At 34.2% G+C, this 22,001-nt stretch overlaps 1 protein-coding gene across 7 annotated transcripts in view; it reads right to left on the reverse strand.

Moving 5' to 3' along the window:
- Window positions 1-22,001, reverse strand: part of R3hdm1 (R3H domain containing 1) — a 94,836-nt gene that overhangs the window by 16,122 nt on the left and 56,713 nt on the right. For all 7 annotated transcript variants that reach the window (XM_071619225.1, XM_071619222.1, XM_071619224.1 and 4 more), the window contains 2 exons: window positions 17,488-17,642; window positions 12,952-13,103 (listed from right to left, as the gene is read on the reverse strand). In XM_071619225.1, the coding sequence (XP_071475326.1) occupies window positions 12,952-13,103; window positions 17,488-17,642 (307 nt within the window). The remainder of the gene's footprint in view (window positions 1-12,951; window positions 13,104-17,487; window positions 17,643-22,001) is intronic.

Below are 22,001 nucleotides of genomic sequence, written 5' to 3' on the forward strand. Positions count from 1 at the left end.
GCACAATATTTTATTTTATTGTTTATTTTTATGTTACTGAGAATCGAACCCAGCGCCTCACATGTGCTAAGCGAGCGTTCTACCACTGAGCCACAACCCCAGCCTCAGATACTTTGATTTTTAAGCCAGTGTATCACTTGCCTTTTCATTTTTATTCTTCTTTATATAGCTAATTTCTATCTGGAATTGTCTTCCTCTTAAAAACTTCCTTTAATATTTCTTGCAGTACAAGTTGGCTGGTGATTAGTTCTTTCAGGTTTTGTGTCCTTGAAAGTATTTTACCTTTGTTTCTGAAAAACATTTATACTAGTTCAGAATGCTAGTTTTTTTTTTTTTTTCCTTTTCTTCACTATTTCAAATGAAGGTACTGCTCCATTGTCTTTTGGCTTAGATTGCTTGTATTGTTTCTAACTAGAAGTCTGCTGACATTATTATCTTTGTTTTTCCATATGTAATATGTTCCCTCAATACCTGCAGCCGCCCACCATGGCTTTTAAAGTTTTTTCTTTTTTTTACACTGGGGATTGAACCCAGGGGCACTGTACCACTGAGCCCTCTCATTCTTGGTGCTTTCCGAATGGATGCCAGGCTTTGGGAATTTAACCTTGTTGGGTGTTGGACACTCTTATATTTTATAACAATATTTTAGTTTTGTTCTGGACTACAGTTAAATTACATGAAAAAGATTTAATCCTTTCAGGTTTTTCTTTTATGCTTTTAAGGCACGACCAGGGCAGTTTTAAATCTAGGACTAATTTCCCACCACCACCTTTTAAGTATCCTACTTGTGTTGTGTGTTATGAGGTTTTTGACTCTGACTGATAGGAATACAAACTATTCCTGCCCTGGTGATCCTTTTGAGTGCTTCTTTTCTTGGCACCGGGTAGGTTTTGTGCACTTATGTGTGTCAGTACTCAACTAAGTCTGAAGAGGGTCCCTCTGTGAGTCTCCAAAGATCTCTCTGTAGCTCTCTTCTATTCATCTGCCCTGTAAACTCCAGCCCTTGAAGTCCCAACTTCATCCCCTAATTTAGAAAGACTGTCTGCTTGGGTTTCCCTTCTTTGAGCTGTAACTGAGAAATTACTGTATAGGTAGTGAGCAGGGACCAAACATAAGACAATTCTTTTGTTTCTTTTTCTGTTTGTGTCCTTCACTGCCTAATAGTAAATGCCTGAAAACCACTGTTTCATATACTATTTTGGCATTTTAGTTAGGTAGAAGGATAAATCCAGTTCCTATTACTCAACTTTGTCTCAAAACAGAGGACAGGAGGATGTAGGTATCCTTCAACATATCTCATAATATCACTGACTCCAAATAAGATAGAGAAACCAGTCACCTACCATGCCCCAGAAATTATTCACAAAATAAAACATTCTCAGGAAATGCCAGAGAGAAACTTTCGACATAGACCCCTTCTACTTCCTAAAGTAGGCTGAATTATCTCAGGGGACTGCTTGTTATTTAGGTTATCTGTGGCCTGAAGAAATATCTAACGAAGGGCAAGTTTGTGAACAGTCATTCAAACTCATGGGCAGTAAAGGAAAATCACTGTGGATTAAAAAAATTTAGAAAAGCTTAAAATTTACTTGAGTGATAGAAGCTATAAAATTCTAAATTGAAGAATTCAACAGTAGAAAATATGATTTAGAGAGTTCTTTTTTCCTGTTTTTTTAAAAAATGCTTTTCATTATCCCATTACATACTTTATGAATAAATTTTTTTCTTCTATTTTTCAAAATAGTCCTCCCCCTGCCTCTCTCCTATTCAGAGGGTACTTTACCACTCAGCTGCATTCCCAGTCTTTTTAGTACTTATTTTGAGACAGGGTTTTGTTAAGTTGCTCAGGCTGGCCTTCAACTTGTGAACCTCCTGTCTCAGCCTCCCAAGTTGCTAAGATTATAGGCATGGGCTACCATGTCTGGCAGTAATTATAATCTTTTACCCATAGACTTGAGGAGCTGTCTAATTTGTTATTTTCTTCTTAAGAGTCCTTTACTTTCTACATACTATCTCAAAAATTACAAATGACATCTTGTGGTCATATTCATTTTTTCCCCTTAATGATCTTCCCCCCAACAACATCCGACGGTCCATCTTTGAAATCTCTTTCTATGTTGGTTTTTATATATCCCTTTACTGGTGACTATATCCCTTTGATCTGTTTTTGTTGGCTGTCCATCATCTAGTATAGGAGTGGGCAAACTGGCATGTGGGTGATATCTGACCGACTGCCTTCTTCTGTATGGCCTAAAAGCTAAGAATGGTTTAACAGATGAACATTTGATGATAGGGAATGCTGGCTTTGAACAACAATTAAGAAATATTATCTGCCATTGAATCCATTCTTCTCATTAGCAATAAATCTTTTTTGCTAAATTACCACTAAATTTTGAATTTTGTCAATACACATTATTGGAAAAATTGCTTTTTCCTCATCATATAAATATCTAAATAGTAACCAAAATTTTGTGTCATACTCTGGAAAGCCTACAATACTTCCTAGCTAGTCTGTTATAGAAAGTTTGCTAAGTCTAGCTTTAATATGTATAGAAGTAAATGTATCCAAATTAGAATTATATTCACTTTTAATCCCAACATTCTACTGTTTCTAGTGGGACATATTCCATCAAGAAATCTCAAATCATTCTTTCCTCTTTTTTTTTTTTTCTTTTGGTGAGGGGAGGGGGGTTGCAGAGATTGAACTCAGGGTTACTTGGCCACTGAGCAACATCCCCAGCCATATTTTGTATTTTATTTAGAGACAGGGTCTCACTGAGCTGCTTAGGGCATCATAGTTGCTGAGGCTGGCTTTGAATTCTCGATCCTCTTGTCTCAGCCTTCTGAGTTGCTGGGATTACAGCGTGTGCCACTGTACCCGGCTCTTTTTACTCTCCTTGTATTAGTATCACCAAATATTTGTTTTTCTTTCAAATTGCATCTTAGACTGACTCCACTCCTACTGCCACCACTACAGCTGAGGCTGCATATGTTATGATGTCTTTCTATTTGGGGTTTTCTCCCATTTCAAAACCAAATCAAAATCCATTATGCACTAATTCCGTTTTTAAAGACAGACTTTATCATATATATCTGTGCTTCAGAAACCACAATTCCTTGTTATTTTACTAAAGAAAAAATTCCTTACCCTAACCTTTGAGACTCTTACTCAGGCTAATTTCTCTCTATTTCAATCTAAAAGGAAATTCAGATACTCCATAGATAGATGTTTAAGCATAATTTTCAATGAAAAAAGCAAGTTCCAGAATAAAACATTCATGAAAAGATTCCACATATGTAAAAAAACTCAGTGACACAAATAAAATACCACTAATCTTCCCACCTCAAAAACAAAACAAGTGAGCTGGGGTTATAACTCAGTTGGTGGAGTGCTTGCCTCGCATGCACAAGGCCCTGGGTTCAATCCCTGGCATCACAAAAACACAAAAACAAAAACAAAACAAACAAAAAAGGCAACCTACCAACACTCTCTCCTCAAATCACATTACTTCACATATCTTATTGAAAAGCAATAAATATGTTAGAAAGATACACACCAAACTGAGCAGTTCTTATGCTGATGAACAGTTGTTTTTTTCCAGAAAGGGAAATGGATTAATAAGACAGAATTTTTATATTTTAACCCATGTATTTTCATAGTTTAATAATAATAAAAAACAACAAGAACACATGATTTAAAAATTCTACAAAAAACAAAAAGTAAAATGCCTTTTTCTGTGTGTGTGTGTATGTGTGTTATGCTGGGGACTGAACTTGGCTTCATACATGCAGGCCAGCATTTAATCAACTGAGCTACAACCTAGCCTAGAAAATAAAATGCTCAGTAAAAATAATTTCTCTTGAAGTTCATATATATGTGTACACTGAAAACTGAGTGAAGTACACTAAACCTATCAGTGATTATCTCTGGGTACTGAGGTTATAGTTGATTTGCTTTTTCCCATAATCAGAATGACCCAAAAAGGCAAATAAAGAAAAGACTGTTTTAATTAAGAAACAAAATACAGAGGTGCAGGAGAAATACTCTGGATATTTTCAACAATAGAAACTCATTTGAAAGGCTGAGGAAGTACCACAAATACTTTAAACTTTACTTATGCATAAAATTGAACAGCTTTTTGCATGAAAAGGCACTTATCCTTCCTCTTCTTTAAAGGTAACTACTTAAATAGTATAATTTAAATCCAAAATACTACTGTTCTCTCATTTTTGGTGAGTTCATAAAAATGAAGTAGATATAGTACTGTCTTCCCCTCCTTCTCTACATTGTTTTTTGTTAGTAAAACTTTACTAATGAATTCTGCTAAAAATACATCTATTACATCTATTAAAAATTACATTAAAGAGGAAGTGAATGTTTTGAAAAGAAAATGATTTAGCAAAGTGACTTTTCTTTTTATTTTATTCATTCAATAATTATGTATTTCTTCATCTATTCTGTAAGTGCTACAAAATTATATGTAGGTTATCAAGACAGGTACAATGTAGTATATACTGGTTTGTTCATCCAAAAAAAAACAAAAAAAACCTTTTTTTGCGGGGGCTAGAGAAGTAGCTTCGTGGTAGAGTGCTTGTCTGGTATATACAAGGCTCTGGGTTCAATCCCTAGTACCATAATAAGTGGTTAAAAAAATTATTGTGATAAGAACAGTTAACATGACACACACACATACACACACTATTTTTTTTTTTCCTTTTGCAGTGCTGGGAAATGAGTCCAGGGCCTTGTTCGCACTAAGTATGCACTCTACACTGAGCTATATTATCTCCAGCCCTAACGTTTTATTTATTTATTTTTGGGCGGGGGTGGGGTGGGGAGGTTAGGGTGCCAGGGATTGAGCTCAGGGGTACTCAACCACTGGGCCACATTTAGAGACAGGGTCTCACTGAGTTGCTTAGCGCCTTTCTTTTGCTGAGGCTGGCTTTAAACTCATGATCCTCCTGCCTTAGCTTCCTGAGCCCCTGGGATTATAGGTGTAGAAAATAGTATCATTATTCTAGGTACCATTTTTTTAATTTTTATTTTTTTAATTGTATATAGATACAATACCTTTATTTTGCTAATTTTTATAGTTTTTTTAATGTTTATTTTTTAGTTTTAGGTGGACATAATATCTTTATTTTTATGTGGTGCTGAGGATTGAACCTAGGTCCTCATGCATGCTAGGCAGAACTCTACCACTTAAGCCACAACTGCAGCCCCTATTTTGCTTATTTTTATGTGGTGCTGGGATCAACCCAGTGACTCAAGCATGTACGGCAAGTGCTCTACCACTGAGCCACTGCACCCTCTAGGTACAATGTTATACAGTACATCTCTAGAATTTATTCATCTTACATAAATGAAATTTTATTCCTTACTACATTTTATTTCTCTAGGCTAGTTGTTAGAAACTTCCTATTTTAAACAACAACAGAGGTGAAATTCACCAGAAGATATGGTTCATTCAGTTTGACAGATTTTATTGTTAATAATTATTTCAAAGGAGAGCTGAAGCAAACAAAATACAACACTGGAAGCTTAGAAATAAAATGAATTCAAGAGAGGTATCAGAAGTAGGACAAAGGAAGCACTAGGGGAATATTAGGAATATAAAAATGAGGAAAAACACATTGGAGAGAAAAACGGGAAAAGTTTTAAAAGCAGGATTTCTTTTTCATAAAGATTCTATAAAGTGTTTTCTTTAACAGAGTTCTAAGAAATAAAGGTTAGTCTATTTTCAAGTTATTCTCTATATGTTAGGCTAGCGCTTTGAGATTAGAGATCAAAGACAAATATATATTATTCTTTTGAGTTTCAAGATAAAAATGGGAAAATAAAAGGTAAAATTGGGGAAAAGACACTAAAACTAAAAACACTGAGAGCATTTTGAAGATATCTTATTTGCCCTTTTTTTTTTTTTTGTGGTACTAAGGATTGAACCCAGGGCCTTGTGCATGCGAGGCGAGCACTCTGTCAAATGAACTATAGCCCCAGCCCCTTGTTTGCCAGTTTTGAGGTCTCAGCAGGTATCAAAATAAATTTCACTTTATACTAAAGACTGAGAAAAAAAAAAATCCCGTAATGAGTTGTTGTAAAACAAATGACCCTAACTAGTACATGCTTGCTGAAAGTGACTGGACATGTGACTTTTATGAGGCTGTGCTCAGCGCTCCTATTGACATGTAAAAACACAATCCAATCTAAATACAAAGATTCCTCTGTGATAACTGAAAGCAAAAATAATAATTTAAATTATATCTTTTCTGCACAAGGAACCTTTGTAAGAAAACAAGGTTGCTAAGCAACCCAAGCTAAGTAAAACATTTTTCAAAACAAAGACTTGATTGGTGTTCTTATAGGATATATTACTTTTTGTACCCTAATAATAGAACAATAGTTATTTTAGTCCATTTAGTATCCAGAACATAAAACTGTTTGGATCAGACCCTATAGCTTTGAGTTTAAGATATACTTTTAATCTAACAGAGACAGATTATATTGGTTGGAATGTAGTCATTTATACAGTATTGTTAGGACACTGGGTTTCAGATAAATATATAATAATTGCAGAGACATTATGTCTTTACTACAAATGCATAAATATCACTGAGCTTTAGCTACTTGTGGACAGCTGAATTACAGATGAAAATAAGACTATAGAGGGCTGCTTACTGTAGGTTCAGTGGATTTCAATTCTGAATGTCTATTAGAATCACCTGGGGGGCTTACAAAAATAAGGGTATTCAGGTTTTAGATCAGGCGAGACTAACTGAGAAAATGCAAGGTGGTGGATATAACTGGTAAATTTTAAGAACTCCACAAGCCATCTTAACATGCTGCCAAGATTAAGAATAACTGAACTGAAGAGCTAGAATTCACAAAGTAGGAGTTCAGGCCTTTGAGTTAATCTTTTTCTTTTCTTTTTTTTTTTTTTTGAAGAGAGAGAGAGAGAGAGAGAGAGAGAGAGAGAGAGAGAGAGAGAATTTTAATATTTTTTTTTTTTAGTTTTCGGCGGACACAACATCTTTGTATGTGGTGCTGAGGATCGAACCCGGGCCGCACGCACGCCAGACGAGCGCGCTACCGCTTGAGCCACATCCCCAGCCCGAGTTATTCTTTTTCTATGCTTCATAGTTTCTACATGTAAAATAAAAATAAACACATACTCATCCTTTTTAGGACACTGTGGTAAATCAGGTTTTAGAAATGTGAAACCTCTGGGCAAGAAAATTTTGAAGAAAGGTTTCATTTGCATTTCTAAGCTTTCTGTAGTAAAAGTACCAATTCTGTAGGAATAAAACTGCAGGTGGAGAAGTGTTGACTAGGCAGGTAGGGTCCAAACTATAATTCTAACGTTTTATACCACACAGTTAACAAAATGCTTAGTGTCTGAGCATAAATATTGTTCCTTACTACTTTCAAATTAGCCCTTTCTTATATTAATATTAATTTTGCATTATTTTCTGTTTCATATGCATATTTAGCTTTCAAAAAAAAAAAAAAAGAAAGAAAGAAAATGTGTAGCTACCCAAGGACAAGATTATATCCTATCTTTCTTCCATGCTAAATATACTTAAACATGTAAATTATTGCTGGATTAAGTTTTTGGTAACAGAGAGAAAGGCAAAGTTTCAGTGTTGTAAAAGATAAAAGCTATACTTACTGAATTTTATGTTCTTTACTTGAACATCGTGTTTTAATAAGATCTGGCAGACTTTAACAGTGGAAATGATTAAAACTCAGTAACAATATAAACTCTAATATCGTTAAAGCAATGTGTATATCTTTATAGTATCTAATGCTGGGTTAGGTACAAATTCAACCAATTCATGTTATTTGCAGCAATTATGCTCTATAAAGTTGTATGTACACTGATTTAGTAAATTATGAGCCATTGTTCCTATAAGAAATTCAGTTAGGTTCTTGTAAGGCTCAGGTCATGGTATTAAATCAACTGATTAATATATAACCTTGTTTTTATTTAAAAACATTATTTTTAAAAAATATTTTTAGTTGTAGATGGACACCTTTATTTATTTATTTTTATTCGGTGCTGAGGATTGAACCTAGGGTCTTACACATGCTAGGCAAGCGCTCTACCACTGAGCCACAACCCCAGCCTGAGTTCCCTTTTCTTTACATCCTAACCAGTACTAGCTACCTTTTGCTGCTTTGATAATAACTATTCTAGTAAATGTGAGGTGATAGCTATGGTTTTGATTTGCTTTTTCTTTTTTCTTGAAGATTGAACCCAGGGGCGCTTAATCATTGAGTCACATCCCCAGCCTTTTTATTTTGAGACAGTTACCTACGGCTTCAGTAAATTGCTAAGGGTAGCTTTGAACTTGTATTCCTCCCGCTTCAGCCTCCTGAGCAGCTGGGATTACAGGTATGTGACATCAAGCCGGCTTATTAGTGATACTGAACATCCTTTCCTACACTTAGAGGCCATTTTTATGTCTTCTCTGAATAAATTTCTATTTAAGTTCTTTTTATTTTTTGTGGTGCTGGAGATTAAACCCAGGGCCTTGTACATGCTAGGCAAGTCTTCTATCACTGAGATACCCAGGCATTGCCCCATTCTTTGCTTATCTATAAAAAAAACTTGGGAATATACCTCAGTGATAGAGTGCCTTGTCTGGCATGTGTGAGGTCTTGATTTGATCTGCAGCACTACTTAAAAATAACAACAACAAAACCCCACAAAAGCCCAAACCAGTTTTCTGCTACTGAATTGTCAAGAGATTCTTATATATTTTGGATATTAACTCCTAGTCAGACAACATAGTTTGCAAATATTTTCTCTCATTTTGTAGGCTGTCTTTTCACTCTGTTAACTGTTTTCTTGGCTGTGCAGAAACTTTTTAGTTGGATGTAGTCCCACCTGTCTATTCTTGTTTTTGCTGCCTGCCACAATCTTTTCCATAGTGGAGTCCTCTAGATCCAGGATCTGACTGACTTTAAAAAAATAAAAAATAAATAAATAATAAAAATTAAAACAACTCCCCATTCCAGTGACTCCACTACAGATGTAAAACAGCTAAATTGATAATTAATGGCAAGGAAAGTCATTAGACATGTCACTAGATATGTAATTTCTGAGATCAGTCCTTTGAAGTATTATTCTAATCTTAGAAATGAGAAAACTAAGATACAAAGAGTCTAAGGTCAATTAAACTCGAAGGCAGGTGTGTCTGATTCCAAAGCCCATATTCTTTCTAACCACATCATGCCACTCAATTAATGCCTAAGATTCTGATAATGAAAAATTAGCTTATTTAGATTAACTCATGCCTGGATCAGATTTGAGATTCCATGATAAAGAGCCTCAAGGAATACTGACATACATCTGAGAAAATGGCAGAAGACTGACCAATCAAACGATACAGTTATGATGAAATAAACAAAAACATGAGGGCTGGCAGAAAAAAAAACAACAAAAACTTCAGCATATCAGCTGTAATACTAAACGTGAATGGATAAAAATTCTCTAACATGCCAGACATAAGATGGCCATATTAAGGGGGGAAAAAAAACAAGTTGTAGACATTAAAAAAATCTTTTTTTTGGAGTTGTAGATGGACTGAATGCCTTTATTTTTATGTGGTGCTGAGGATCGAACCCAGTGTCTCACGCATGCTAGGCAAGCGCTCTGCCACTGAGTTACAGCCCCAGCCCAAGTTGTAGACATTTTATACGTTAAGATTATATATGCATAAACACTTAGTTTCATATTTGTGTGTTAATGAATCTTGCTTATGTTTCCACACCATATTTGTTAATGTATGATTAAATTCAAGGAGAAACTTAAGATATAAACACGGATAGAAACATGGCGTAGTTACCTAGCATGTATGCCATGTGGGAGATGCTCCAGATGGCAGGGGTGGAGAGAGAGAAGGAAGTTAGAACACCAACAAATAACTATCTGTATGACATGATCTAATTTAAATAAATTATAATTGTGAAGAAATTAGAAATAAAACAGAATGTTTTAGACTAATACTTATTAGTTTGATGTTCACAATATGGTATGGGAAAAATGTAAGACAATCTGTATTTCACTAAAATCTACTACCTTATTCCTATATGTGTGCATTTATGCATGTACTGTATAGACAGGAGGGCCAATGCAACAGAATGCAGACTAGCTTGTGAATGCTGGTGATCTGGGGATGATGGTGGAGTGAGGCATGATAATTAGTTTCCTTTTATACATCATTGCATTCATTTATGTCAACACCACTATTTTTTTTGTAGTTTAAAAACACTAATGAAAAACTTAAAAAAATATATACAGGTACAGAAACAAAATATGATTAAGGTCAATAATTAATTGCCACAGGTATATATACATATGTGCAAGCTAGCCTTTGACATTAAAGGAATGTGTTCATTCAGTATAGATTTACCAAGTTCCTTTCTATTCTGGGGCCTGTTCCAGGTACTTGGGTATTTGGACCAACTTCCTCTTTTCATGTAAGTACAATGGAATATGTCAGATAAAATATAATTTATATAAGCTGCTAAATATAGATTTATGAAGGAATGGCTTCTACATTAGCCACTAGATGGTAATTTAATTACTTGATCAATAAGAAATAGCCATGTTGAACTTTAAGTGATGGTTCCAAGTAAATTTGAAATATTATAGCAATTTATCTATTAAATATTTTCCAGAAGCAGAAATAAGTTTTTTTTTTTTTAAATAAAGAATGCTATTAAATTGGAAAAATGGTGTTATTTAACAGCAGTTTTTTTTTTTTTTTTTTTTCACCCAAAGGTATCCTTAATTAATTCCATACATGACTAGTTTCATACAAGTAACTACTACATGGTACCTGGGTACAAGTTTGACAGAATGCATATTCCCTGCTTTCTGTACAACCTACTCCATTTCATAGGCTGATAATCTATAGGTGAAACAGATCAATGCCAGTTTGTTATATGATGACAATCACTACTATCAGCTTGTAGCTAGCTTCTTTGAAGTTTGTCTGCCTCATTTTGGGTCAAAGCCATAAACTTTAGTGAGGGATTCTACACTTTTCACCAAGATTCAAGTTGGAGGTTGTTGGGGAACCTCTTTCATCTCTCTATTGTTGTGCTCTAGGATATTCCTCAAGTCAGATGCTCTCCACAGTTTAATTTTCTTTGCAGAAGCAGGCCCAGGGACTAAACCTGTTGTTCTTTTCCAAGCATAATCATCAGTATTAACTTGACTACTTTTGGAGTCTGCTGTCATGCCTGATACTAGGCTGACTGTAGAGATGGGTACAGAATGCTCTCTTATGTCTATTCACACTTAGGATAAACTCCCTCAGAAGTCAAGTACAGACGATCATTTTTGTTTCAAGGGATTGACAAATAAACAAATGGCAAAAATTTAAAACCTAAACTATCCCCTTTAGGTTCCTGTAAGCTTATCTTCTTCCCTCATAAAAGACCCTCTTCCCAGCATAAATGCCTACAGAATTAACTTAGAGAAATAGGTGTCTTTTGGTCTCAAGTGAGTCACTGGATTAATAGTGTGTACCTATTTCTTTCAACCTCTTCCCTACATAGGGATACTTACTTTGCTGATTATTACTTTGCTGATAATTACTTTCACTGATAAATAAAAGGTTACACCTTGGTTCAAACAAGCAGACAATTTAACAACTTTCTAACCCTTCATTTCATCTACTTTACTAAAGAATTCTGCCTCTAATTGACATTTTATAAACTGAACTGGCATTCTAGATCCCGAACTTAAATTTGTACATGTTAGAATAAGGGGATCAGATTGAGTCTTTTCTCCTTATTTATAGAATTTAAAGTCATAGGACAAATGTGAATTAAAAAAAATTTTTTTTTAGTTGTCAATGAACCTGATTTATTTATATGTGATGCTGAGAATCCTACCCATTGCCTCATACATGCTAGGCAAGCACTCTACCATTGAGCCACAACCCCAGCCCAATTGTTAAATTTAACCCAATACACACTTCTAAATTTTTATTATAGCAGCTCTACCTTAAAACTCCCAAGCTGCCTGCAAGATTCACAACTAATTTGCCATTTAAAAAGACCATCCTCCTCAATCACTCAACCTAACACTGGTAGCCAAAGATATAGAGACAAGAAAAATTTGAGTTCCTCCTGCGGAACTCCTGCGAGGTCCTGACAACAAATAAAGTCAGAACAAGCTCCTATTTTCCTAGGTAGATTTCAGTGAAATAAGGAATGTCAGTCCCATTTCCACCCTAAATGTCATCTGTTACTATAATTGGGTAGCAACAATCTCTTATGATTGATTATAACTTAGGTTCCCATTCTTAAAAAGAGATCAGCTGTCTCTCTGGTAACATCATGGGGATGTTATTAGAGTAAATAAAATACATTCTGAAAAACTGACTAAAGGTACCCGATTCAAGGGAAGATTACTATTTTTCACACATTAGGCTTGTCAGAGAAGCTTCTGATCTTCCAAGTTTAAATAACTGATGAAATATTTCACGACTTTTTAAATATAGACCTATTATCATTTACTTTTCTTAAATGCCTCTTTCCTCCTACTGATGAAAAAAGAGCATCCCAGAGCCTGAAAAATTTCAGTAAGATATTTTGCAGCTAAGTTTATCTACGGGAAATACAATCTTCCAAACTACTACAAATAAATCATTAACAAATAAATGCTCAAAATGCCAAGGACTATGAATAACTAGTACTCCATTTGGATGAATAAAGGATACAGTACAAGAGAGATTTGATTCTGGTTCATATATGGAATGTTTATCTTATATGGATTATGTTTTTAAAATATTAGAAAAACAGACTATCATACTTTGTTTCATCTACATCAGGAAAATGATTTTAGTCATTTAGTCAACTTTAAAACTAGCAATAGACAATAATCTTGGTAAACAAAGAGAAGCCAGAAGATTAGGTTTCTTAGTCATACTCACCTTAAATTATTTTGTTGGCCAGGTGGAATGACACTGTAGTAAACTGGCATTCCTGTTGTGGTTATTGATCCTTGATTAGACTGATTAGGGAACATAACAGGTTGTTGGTAAGTTTGATGCGCAATTCCTTGAGAACCTTGAGGCAGTGAAACCTAAAATTTGAGACAATTTAGAGGGAAAAAGATTTTTTAAATCTTGCAGATGTTCATAGCCTCCATAGACTTTACAAATGTGAGCAGTTAGGATTAAGCCAACATAACACTGTTTTTTTTTTTTTCTGTTAAGTTTGCCACAGTACTGTACTATTTTTATTGTGTAGCAGCTCTACCTTAAAACTCCCAAGTTGCCTGCAAGACTCATAACTAACTCGCCATTTAAAACGTCCATCCTCCTCAATCACTTAACCTAACACTGGTAGCCAGAGATACAGTGGCTCCTCAGTCCTTTATCTAAAAAGCTAGAAATGCCACCTCCAACATAGGGAGGAGTATTATCTCTATTATAAGGTAGTATATCTAAAAGATCTAGTAAAGTGAATCTTTCAATTCTTTGTTTTCTATATTATTTACAAGAACCCAAAGGGACATAATGGATTCTTCAATTCTCTACTTCCATTATCTAGTTTCTAAAATAGAAACCACACAGACATCATAATTTCTTCATTTATAATATACCATAATATAGTGATTTTGTTAAATGAAACCAACATAAAAGCTTGTGACAACATCAATGGGGTGATGAGGATTAACATTACTGGGTACTTACTGCCATGTATCAGGTTATTTTGTAAGTGCTTTATGTGTATTACCTCATAAAGGCATCCTAACAACTTAAGAAGGTATTTTCATTATCCTTATTTTGTAAATGGGTAAACTGAGGTTAAGTAAGTTGCTCAAGGTTGTATAGTTAGTTAGTAAAAAGGTCAGGATTATGATGCATTCCCTTTAGCTCCAGAGCCTCAGTTCTTTAAAACCACTTCCTATTCTCCATCCTTGGCTTTGTGAATTAAAAATTAATGATTAAGGGGCTGGGGTTGTAGCTCAGTGGTAGAGAGCTTGCCCTGGGTTTGATCCTCAGTACCACATAAAGATAAATAAATAAAATAAAGGTATTGTATCCATCTATAATTACAAATAAATTTTAAAAAGTTAATGATTATCTTCTAAGTCTTACTTATATAAAATTACTTACTTATATAAAATGCAATTAGTCCTCTCAAAAATACAATAATAAACTGGGCTGGGGCTGTAATTCAGTGGCAGAGCATTTGCCTAGCATGCTTGAGACACTGGGTTCAATCCTCAGCACCATGTATAAATAAACAAATAAAGGCATTTTGTCCATCTACAATTACAAAAAAAAATTAAAAAAATATATAATAATCTCTTGATTATTTTCCCTTTAGCTCATTAATCCCAAAAGAAAATTATGAGTCCAATTTATCTAACTGTATACTACAACATATTTCCATCTTTTTATCTGTTGAGGCAGTGTAACATTCTGAGATTCTCCTCTCCCTCCCGCACCCCCCCATTTCTTTCAGGTACCTGGGATTGAACTCAGGGGCACCTGGCCACTGAGCCTTATTTTGTATTTTATTTAGAGACAGAGTTTCACTGAGTTGCTTAGCACCTAGCTTTTTTTTTTTAAATATTTTTTTAGATATTGATGGACCTTTATTTTATTCATTTATTTATATGTGGAGCTGAGAATTGAACTCAGTGCCTCACACATGTTAGACAAGTGCTCTACCACTGAGTCACAGCCCCAGCCCTAGTGTCTCGCTTTTGCTGAGGCTTTGAACTCACAATCCTCCTGCCTCAGCCTCCTGAGCCCCTGGGATTACAGGTGTGTGCCACCACACCTGGCTCTGAGATTATTTCTAATTGTATAAATTAATACATATGCAAGACAGATCTGAGAAAAATAACACAGCTTAATCTAGATGATGTAACCAGGTAAAGAAAAAAGTGTGAAGTATGAAAAGAGAAAGAGAATGTGCAGCCATAGAATTCATTACTAAGAACAAAGGACTTTTTTGGCTTATTGTTCAGAAAACAGTTTATCACTACCTAATCTGTCTACCAAACATACTAGGAAGCATACTGTAAAGCACGCTGCCATTCACTGCTGGTTAGAACACTTCCTATAATCATTCACCTAGTGTGAGAATTATGAGATAAAGAGAAAATAATCTACAACTTGTAAAAAAAAAAAAAAAAGCATGCTATAGAAATTAGAAGAATTGTCTTAGCTCTAAATAGCTCCAATATTTAAGCTCTATTTGAAAAAATTACACTAATAATGCTGTGATTTATTTAAAAATGATAATTCTCAAAGGAAAAATTTCACACTGTTGGTGGGACTGTAAACAGTACAACGACTATGAAAATCAGTATGAAGGTTCCCCTAAAGTCATCATACTATAGTGAAACATGTATACCCATGTTTATAGTAGCACAATTCACACTAGTGAAACCATGACACTAGTCTAGGTATCCATCAACAGATGAATGGATAAAGAAAATGTGGTATATGTATACAATGGAGTTTTATTCAGCCATTAAAAAAAGAAATTATATAATTTGCAGGAAAATGGATGGAACTTGAGATCATTACATTAAACAAAATAAGACAAACTCAGAAAGTCAAGGGTCCTATATTTTCTCTCATACGTGGAAGAGAGAGGAAAATGGAAAAGAAAAATGGGGGTGGGGATCTAATGAAAATCAAAGGGAGATCAGTAGAGGAAAGGATCAGGACTTAGAAGGAGGTAAAGGACAAAGGAAATGCTGGGGAATGATATTGGTCAAATTATATTGTGTGCATGTATGACTACAAATTCCATCATTATGTACAACTATAATACACCAATTAAAAAAAAATAACATTTCTCTCACTAGACTGTGAGCTCCTAAAAGTCAAGGGCAAATCTTTTTTTAACTGAATCTTTAACACCCTATGCAGTGCCTGGATGTTTAACAGATGCTCAATGTATTCGATTGACAGTGAGACCAAACTCCTTGAGAAGGCAAGTGTTCCTGGACTGGTGTTGCTCCTATCTAATGTCTATGGGGAAAGTAGAAGAAGGGCAGTGTTTTTTTTTTTTTTTTTTTAAATATTTATTTTTTAGTTATAAGTGGACACAACATCTTCATTTTATTGGTATGTGTTGCTGAGGATCGAACCCAGTGCCCCATGTATGGTAGGCGAGCGCTCTATCTCTGAGCCACAACCCCAGCCCCGAAGAAGGGCAGTTTATGTGCCTATACTCAAGCATGGACTATCAGGAGAAAAAAGCATGGGGGATGTGAAAGCAAAAGAAGTAAAACCTAGTTTCATGAAATATCTCTTTTGTGTTTTTGCTTTGTTATCAAGGGGCTCCCTTGACAAATTCCACATTTCATACTTTAATTTCAACTTAAATTTTCTGAAATTATATGGAATGTATATACTTGCTCTTTACTTAGATCCTTCTCTGTCCCCAGAATATCTTCTTAACTAATCCATGTTTATAATTTAAGGGAATAGTTAAAGGTTTCTATCTTCTGAGCAGGCATTATTATCAAGGTCTTTATAAACTGTTTATTGCTTTATTTCATGATCTCCTCAGTTATGGTTTGTATTCTGTCATCAATTTCTTTATATATGTGTACCTAAAATATGAACACATTTTATCTTTCCAATTAGATTATTTTTTCCTGTTGAGATGAATGAAAATGGTCTTTGAACATCTTTCTTCAGTTAGGCTCAGCTATGAAAAACTACAAGGCTAATAAAATAAACCTGCTTACAAGTTATTCTTCTAAAATTTGAAGAGTTTTGGAAAATGTGTCATATTATATTAAAGAAACCTGCTTATTTATGGAACAACAGATATTTCTATCTTAGAACTATAAATTAGTTCATTCCTCATCCCTTTTAGGGATTGAAGTGGGGGAAAGAATGAGTTCTAGCATAAAAAACTGCACATACTTAACTATTCCATTAAATACTGATCTATGGTCTATACTATCTATTTCTCAGTATTTCAAATACCTACCCTTTACTCTATTTTTTCTCCTAGTACTTTCTTTCCACACAGGCGACTTCCTAAGGAGCTGAAGAACAGAATAAGACACTTGTTTATAAATCTATAGTTGGAAACACAGACGGTGTCAGGCAAAATTTACTTGCCAAAAATAATGTGTTGTTGCAGATATCTGAAATATTAATGAAGTGAACAAATAAAGCAAAAAATCAGTATAAAACAAAGACACTATTACTAATAAAACTTCTAAGAGGTGCTGGGTTGTGGCTCAGCGGTAAAGTGCCTGCCTAGCATGTGCAAGGCCCTGGGTTCGGTCCTCAGCATAAAAATAAAGATATAAAATTAAAACAAACAAACAAACACAAAAACAAAAAAACTCCTAAGACTATCAAGTTATATATTACAGAAACATTTCTCATATATTAAAGAAATACAGAAGATACATTGTAGATACACGTTTTATCTATAATCATCTCTACCTAAAACAGACAAGAGAGACAATATACCTGATATGATGGCACTGAAGGGTAGGGGATCACCACTCCTTGAATCTGATTTCCGATGCTGTTGGGTTGGCCTCCAACTAGACTCTGACTCTGGGGTTGCTGAACTCCAACTATTCCTTGGTAGTTTTGCTGCTGGTTGGAGATAACTTGAAAACCTGTAAAGGCAAAATGAGTTAAATTCTGTTTTGAGTTTAATATATTCCATCTAACAGGGTATCTCTATTTTAAAAAAGTACTTCTGTGTTCTAAACAACAGAATTTTGTTTTAAGTAGCAAATTGCCAAAGCCCTCTAATTTGAGCAACATTTAAAGTGTTTACTAATTTTAAGTAGAATCATCTACAATTTTTCCTTCTTAAAATACATTCAAATAAAATATGTGCACAAAAACTTCTTATATAGAAAATTATAGGGTAAAAGACTTTGTTAACATAGAATAATCACTATTCACTTTATATTACAATCTTTTACAACACCATTTCTTGGGTATCAGGGCTGCCTACATAATTTGTGAGGCCTGGTCCAAAAGAAAAAAAATGTAGCTCCCCTTGTTAAAAAAGATTAAGAATGTCAAGTTGGTAAGAGCAGAACAATACAGCAAGTATAAGGCCCCATGCACTGCACTGGTTGCAGGCTCATGAAACTAGCCCTGCTAGGGACCAAAAAAAGTGTGTGTTTGCAGGGAACCATTATTGTAGAATGGCTGCATGTTTAAAAATATCACACTAAGATACAAATCCTTGTATTAGGACTATGTCAGACACAGGCAAGTAGGCTTATTCATTATTATTTTTTTTTAGATTATTTACCTATTATTATGGTCACTTAGCAGAGAAACATAATTAAATAGCTTAAGTAATTTACTTGATTCAATCTATACAATGAAGGCATTATTGGTAATTTCAGTAGTATGTTAACATTAGAAATTTACTTTGATAAAGTGAACTTGTCACTTAGCTTAATTAAGACTCTATAATTTAAAAGTAGAGTCGTGAATGTCAGTTGTATTTTGTTTCTTGATCCTAAGAGGACTCACTCAGGTATACCAATTAGCTCAAGTCTCATGGGAACTACAAAATGCTATCACAAATTCTTTTTTTAAAAAGAAACACGATAAAAATAACTTATCATTTAGTTTCAGGGCACTGAAGAAAAGTTTTTACAAAAATGAACTGAATTCTAGTACTGCTTATATGAACTCCAACAGGCAAAGTCCAATGTTTCCCCAGTAACACCACAAACACATTTTGCTCTCTTATATCAGTTTTCATTTCCATCCTCATTTATCTCAAAATCAAGAGAAACTGCAAAGATATTTTAACTACTGACTACAGACAACAATATCACTATAGACATTTAGAAGTCTTAAGGATTCTGCGTAAGGATTAAATAATTGAATGTACTCTAGCATCCACTTTCTTTAAAGACACAAAGTTTATCTGGTAGCTAAACAACATATTAACCACAACAATGTCAAAACCTACAGCAAATCTTTTAATAGTAAAGGGTTTTTGTAAAATGATGCTATTTCTATGGCAATAGTACTACATAGCTATGTTTTGAATGACTTTTACCAGTCTTACTTTGTACAAAAAAAAAAAATGTATATTCTAATTCCTCATCTGTCAGAAAACAATTGATAATAAGCTGTCTCCTAAACTATTCTCCCTTGTGTATTTCCTACATACTACTATTTAAACTTGGAGGTAGGCAAAGGGAGAGATCAGAAGAATCTTCTTCCTCACTTAAAAAATAAAAAATAAAAAAATATATAATTGTAGATGGATACAATACCTTCATTTTATATATTTATATGTGATGCTGAGGATCAAACCCAGTGCCTCACCCACGCTAGGCAAGCGCTCTACCATTGAGCCATAATCCCAGGCCTTCTTCCTCATTTTTTGTTAAAAACTTTTTTTTATAGTTGTAGATGGACATCATACCTTTATTTGTTTTTTATGTGGTGCTAAGGATCAAACCCAGTGCCTCACCCATACTAGGCAAGTACTCTGCCACTGAGTTACAGCCCCAGCCCTTCTTTCTCACTCACTTTTTAATCTAACAATTAACATTCAACTCTATTTTCAGTTCATCAAATGATAGTATTTCAAATTCGTATAACAAATTGCAAACATCATTGAAACATAGTGACATATCTTCGTACCTTAGAAAAATAAAGGACAGGAATAAAATAAGATACAAACAGGATATCTTGTGTTGGAAACGCCACCTCTCAATACATACACACAAGCATATATCACAGCATCAGAATCTGGGCTCAATTCTGTACATATTGGGAAAATGACAGCTAACAAGGAATTGGATGAATTATAGTCTACTAACAAACAAAACAAACAGTGGATACCTGGCAGAATTCCCTGTAACATAATCAGAATTAAAATACTTTGACTTAAATAGTCACATTCCCTTAAGAAACTTTAAATGTTTTGTCTATTCCTTTTTTTTTTTATAATTTTTGGGTAGTGCTGGGAATTGAACCCAGGGTCTTTTGCATTCTAGACATGCACTCTTTCACTGAGCTAAATCCCCATCCTGCATATTACTTTTGTAGTTTACCAAAAATATTCAAGGTTATAGGCTGTCTTAAAAGCAGCTTTGGGAAAAAAAGGCCAATTTAAGTACAAATGTGGTTTTTAAATTTTTTTAAAATTACCTAATTTTGGAAGACTCACCTTAGAGGTACCCTATCTAAAATTCTCTTATGAAGGGAATCTAATTTTCATTAATTCACACTTATTGCCACCCACACATACACATATCCATATAAATACCATGCATGTTTTGAAAATGTGACAACATAATGTGAAATCTGAAACATCTGACCCCAGCACCTGGTCATTCATTACAGAAGGTAGTAAAGAGGATACCATTTGCCTGCTGGGTTGTATAAAGTAAGTGTGACAGGGTTCTTTTCTTTGACATAAGGATTCTTAGAATCACAAGATAAGCAGTATAGCACTGTGAAAATAAGGAGAAACTATTCCTGATATCCATGGAGATAGTGAATTTGTGCTTGGTCTTAAAAGAACATTCCAGCAAAAAGCAAAGGTCTGGAAAAAATAAAGTAAATAATACGTTTGAAGAATAGAAAATACTCAGGAATGACAGGATATGGTATGTAGAGTGAAAAGCAAAAGATTAAAAGCAGAAGAGTACTGATGGAGAAGCGAAGTTTTACAAGCAGGAGAGTGATGAAAATACCAGGAAGTTCCAGATTTTAAAGATTATGAAAGTAGAAAAACCACTAACATTAGTACTTCACTAAGAAGACTCGAACATGTCTTTGAGTAAGAGTGGAGATACTAAAAATAAGAATGCCAAGCACTTTAAAAGAAAATACCATCCTAAAAAGCTCTTGTCCATCTCCTCATAACTGTTCATTGCCTTACATCATTATCTATTGGCAACATAAACTTTATCCTGCTAATTCTTCCCTCATGGTTTGTGTACACTTCTAAAAAATAGAAATGATATGCTTCTTTGGAGTAAAAAAAGAAATTTAAACACCACTACCCTTTTAAGAAAAACAATCCAATCTATATTAGCTCTCACTCAGCTAGGCCAAAATGTGGACATTAGATATTTTCCCTTAGGGAAACAATGGGGGAAAACATATTAATAGACTAGAACCCAAATAATATATGCTTCTACATAAAACCAGAAGTTAATGTGTGTGGACAGGTTAAGTATGGCCAGTTTCTCAAGTCTTCACATTTAGTGAATGGTTTCTGATAGCAAAAGATGAATTTAAGTTTTAATATTACTTGTAAGGTTGAATTCACTTAATTATCTTTTCATTAAATTGACACAATGAGGGGCTGGGGTTGTGGCTAAGCCACAGAGCGCTTGCCTAGCACATGCGGGGCGCTGGGTTCTGTCCTCAGCACCACATAAAAATAAAAATAAAGGTATTGTGTCCAACTACAACTAAAACAAAATATTAAAAAAAGATATAATGAATATAAAGCACATCAGTCGGAAATAAATGGATCACCCATAATAGCTGAATCATAAATTTAATTAACCTCCAAGTACTTATTTGATAAGAACATAATAAGCCATTATTTACATCTAATGTTAAGTTTAATGGTATTATTTGAAAATTTCTGAAAAAAGGTGGACACTGAAAACACTTTTTCAAATAATCTTATTTATTTATTTATTTTTAGTTTTAGGTGGATACAATATCTTTATTTTACATTTATGGGGTGCTGAGGATCGAACCCAGTGCCTCTTGCATGCTAGGCGAGCACTCTACCACTGAGCCAAAACCCCAGCCCTTCAAATAATCTTATTTGATCATGAAATAGATATTCATGGAAGAAAATTTGGAAAATACAAAAAAAAGTTGCTATAGAAAAAAATCATTTGTAAAACACTTTTAATCACCATTTATAACATGTATGGCTAGCTTCATTTTCTACACAGCCAGCAACATATACATATGTATGTTTATATATATTTATATTCATTACTTAAAGAAATGGGATT

This window comes from Marmota flaviventris, chromosome 11 (assembly GCF_047511675.1).
Source record: "Marmota flaviventris isolate mMarFla1 chromosome 11, mMarFla1.hap1, whole genome shotgun sequence".
Taxonomy (NCBI): Eukaryota; Metazoa; Chordata; class Mammalia; order Rodentia; family Sciuridae; genus Marmota; species Marmota flaviventris.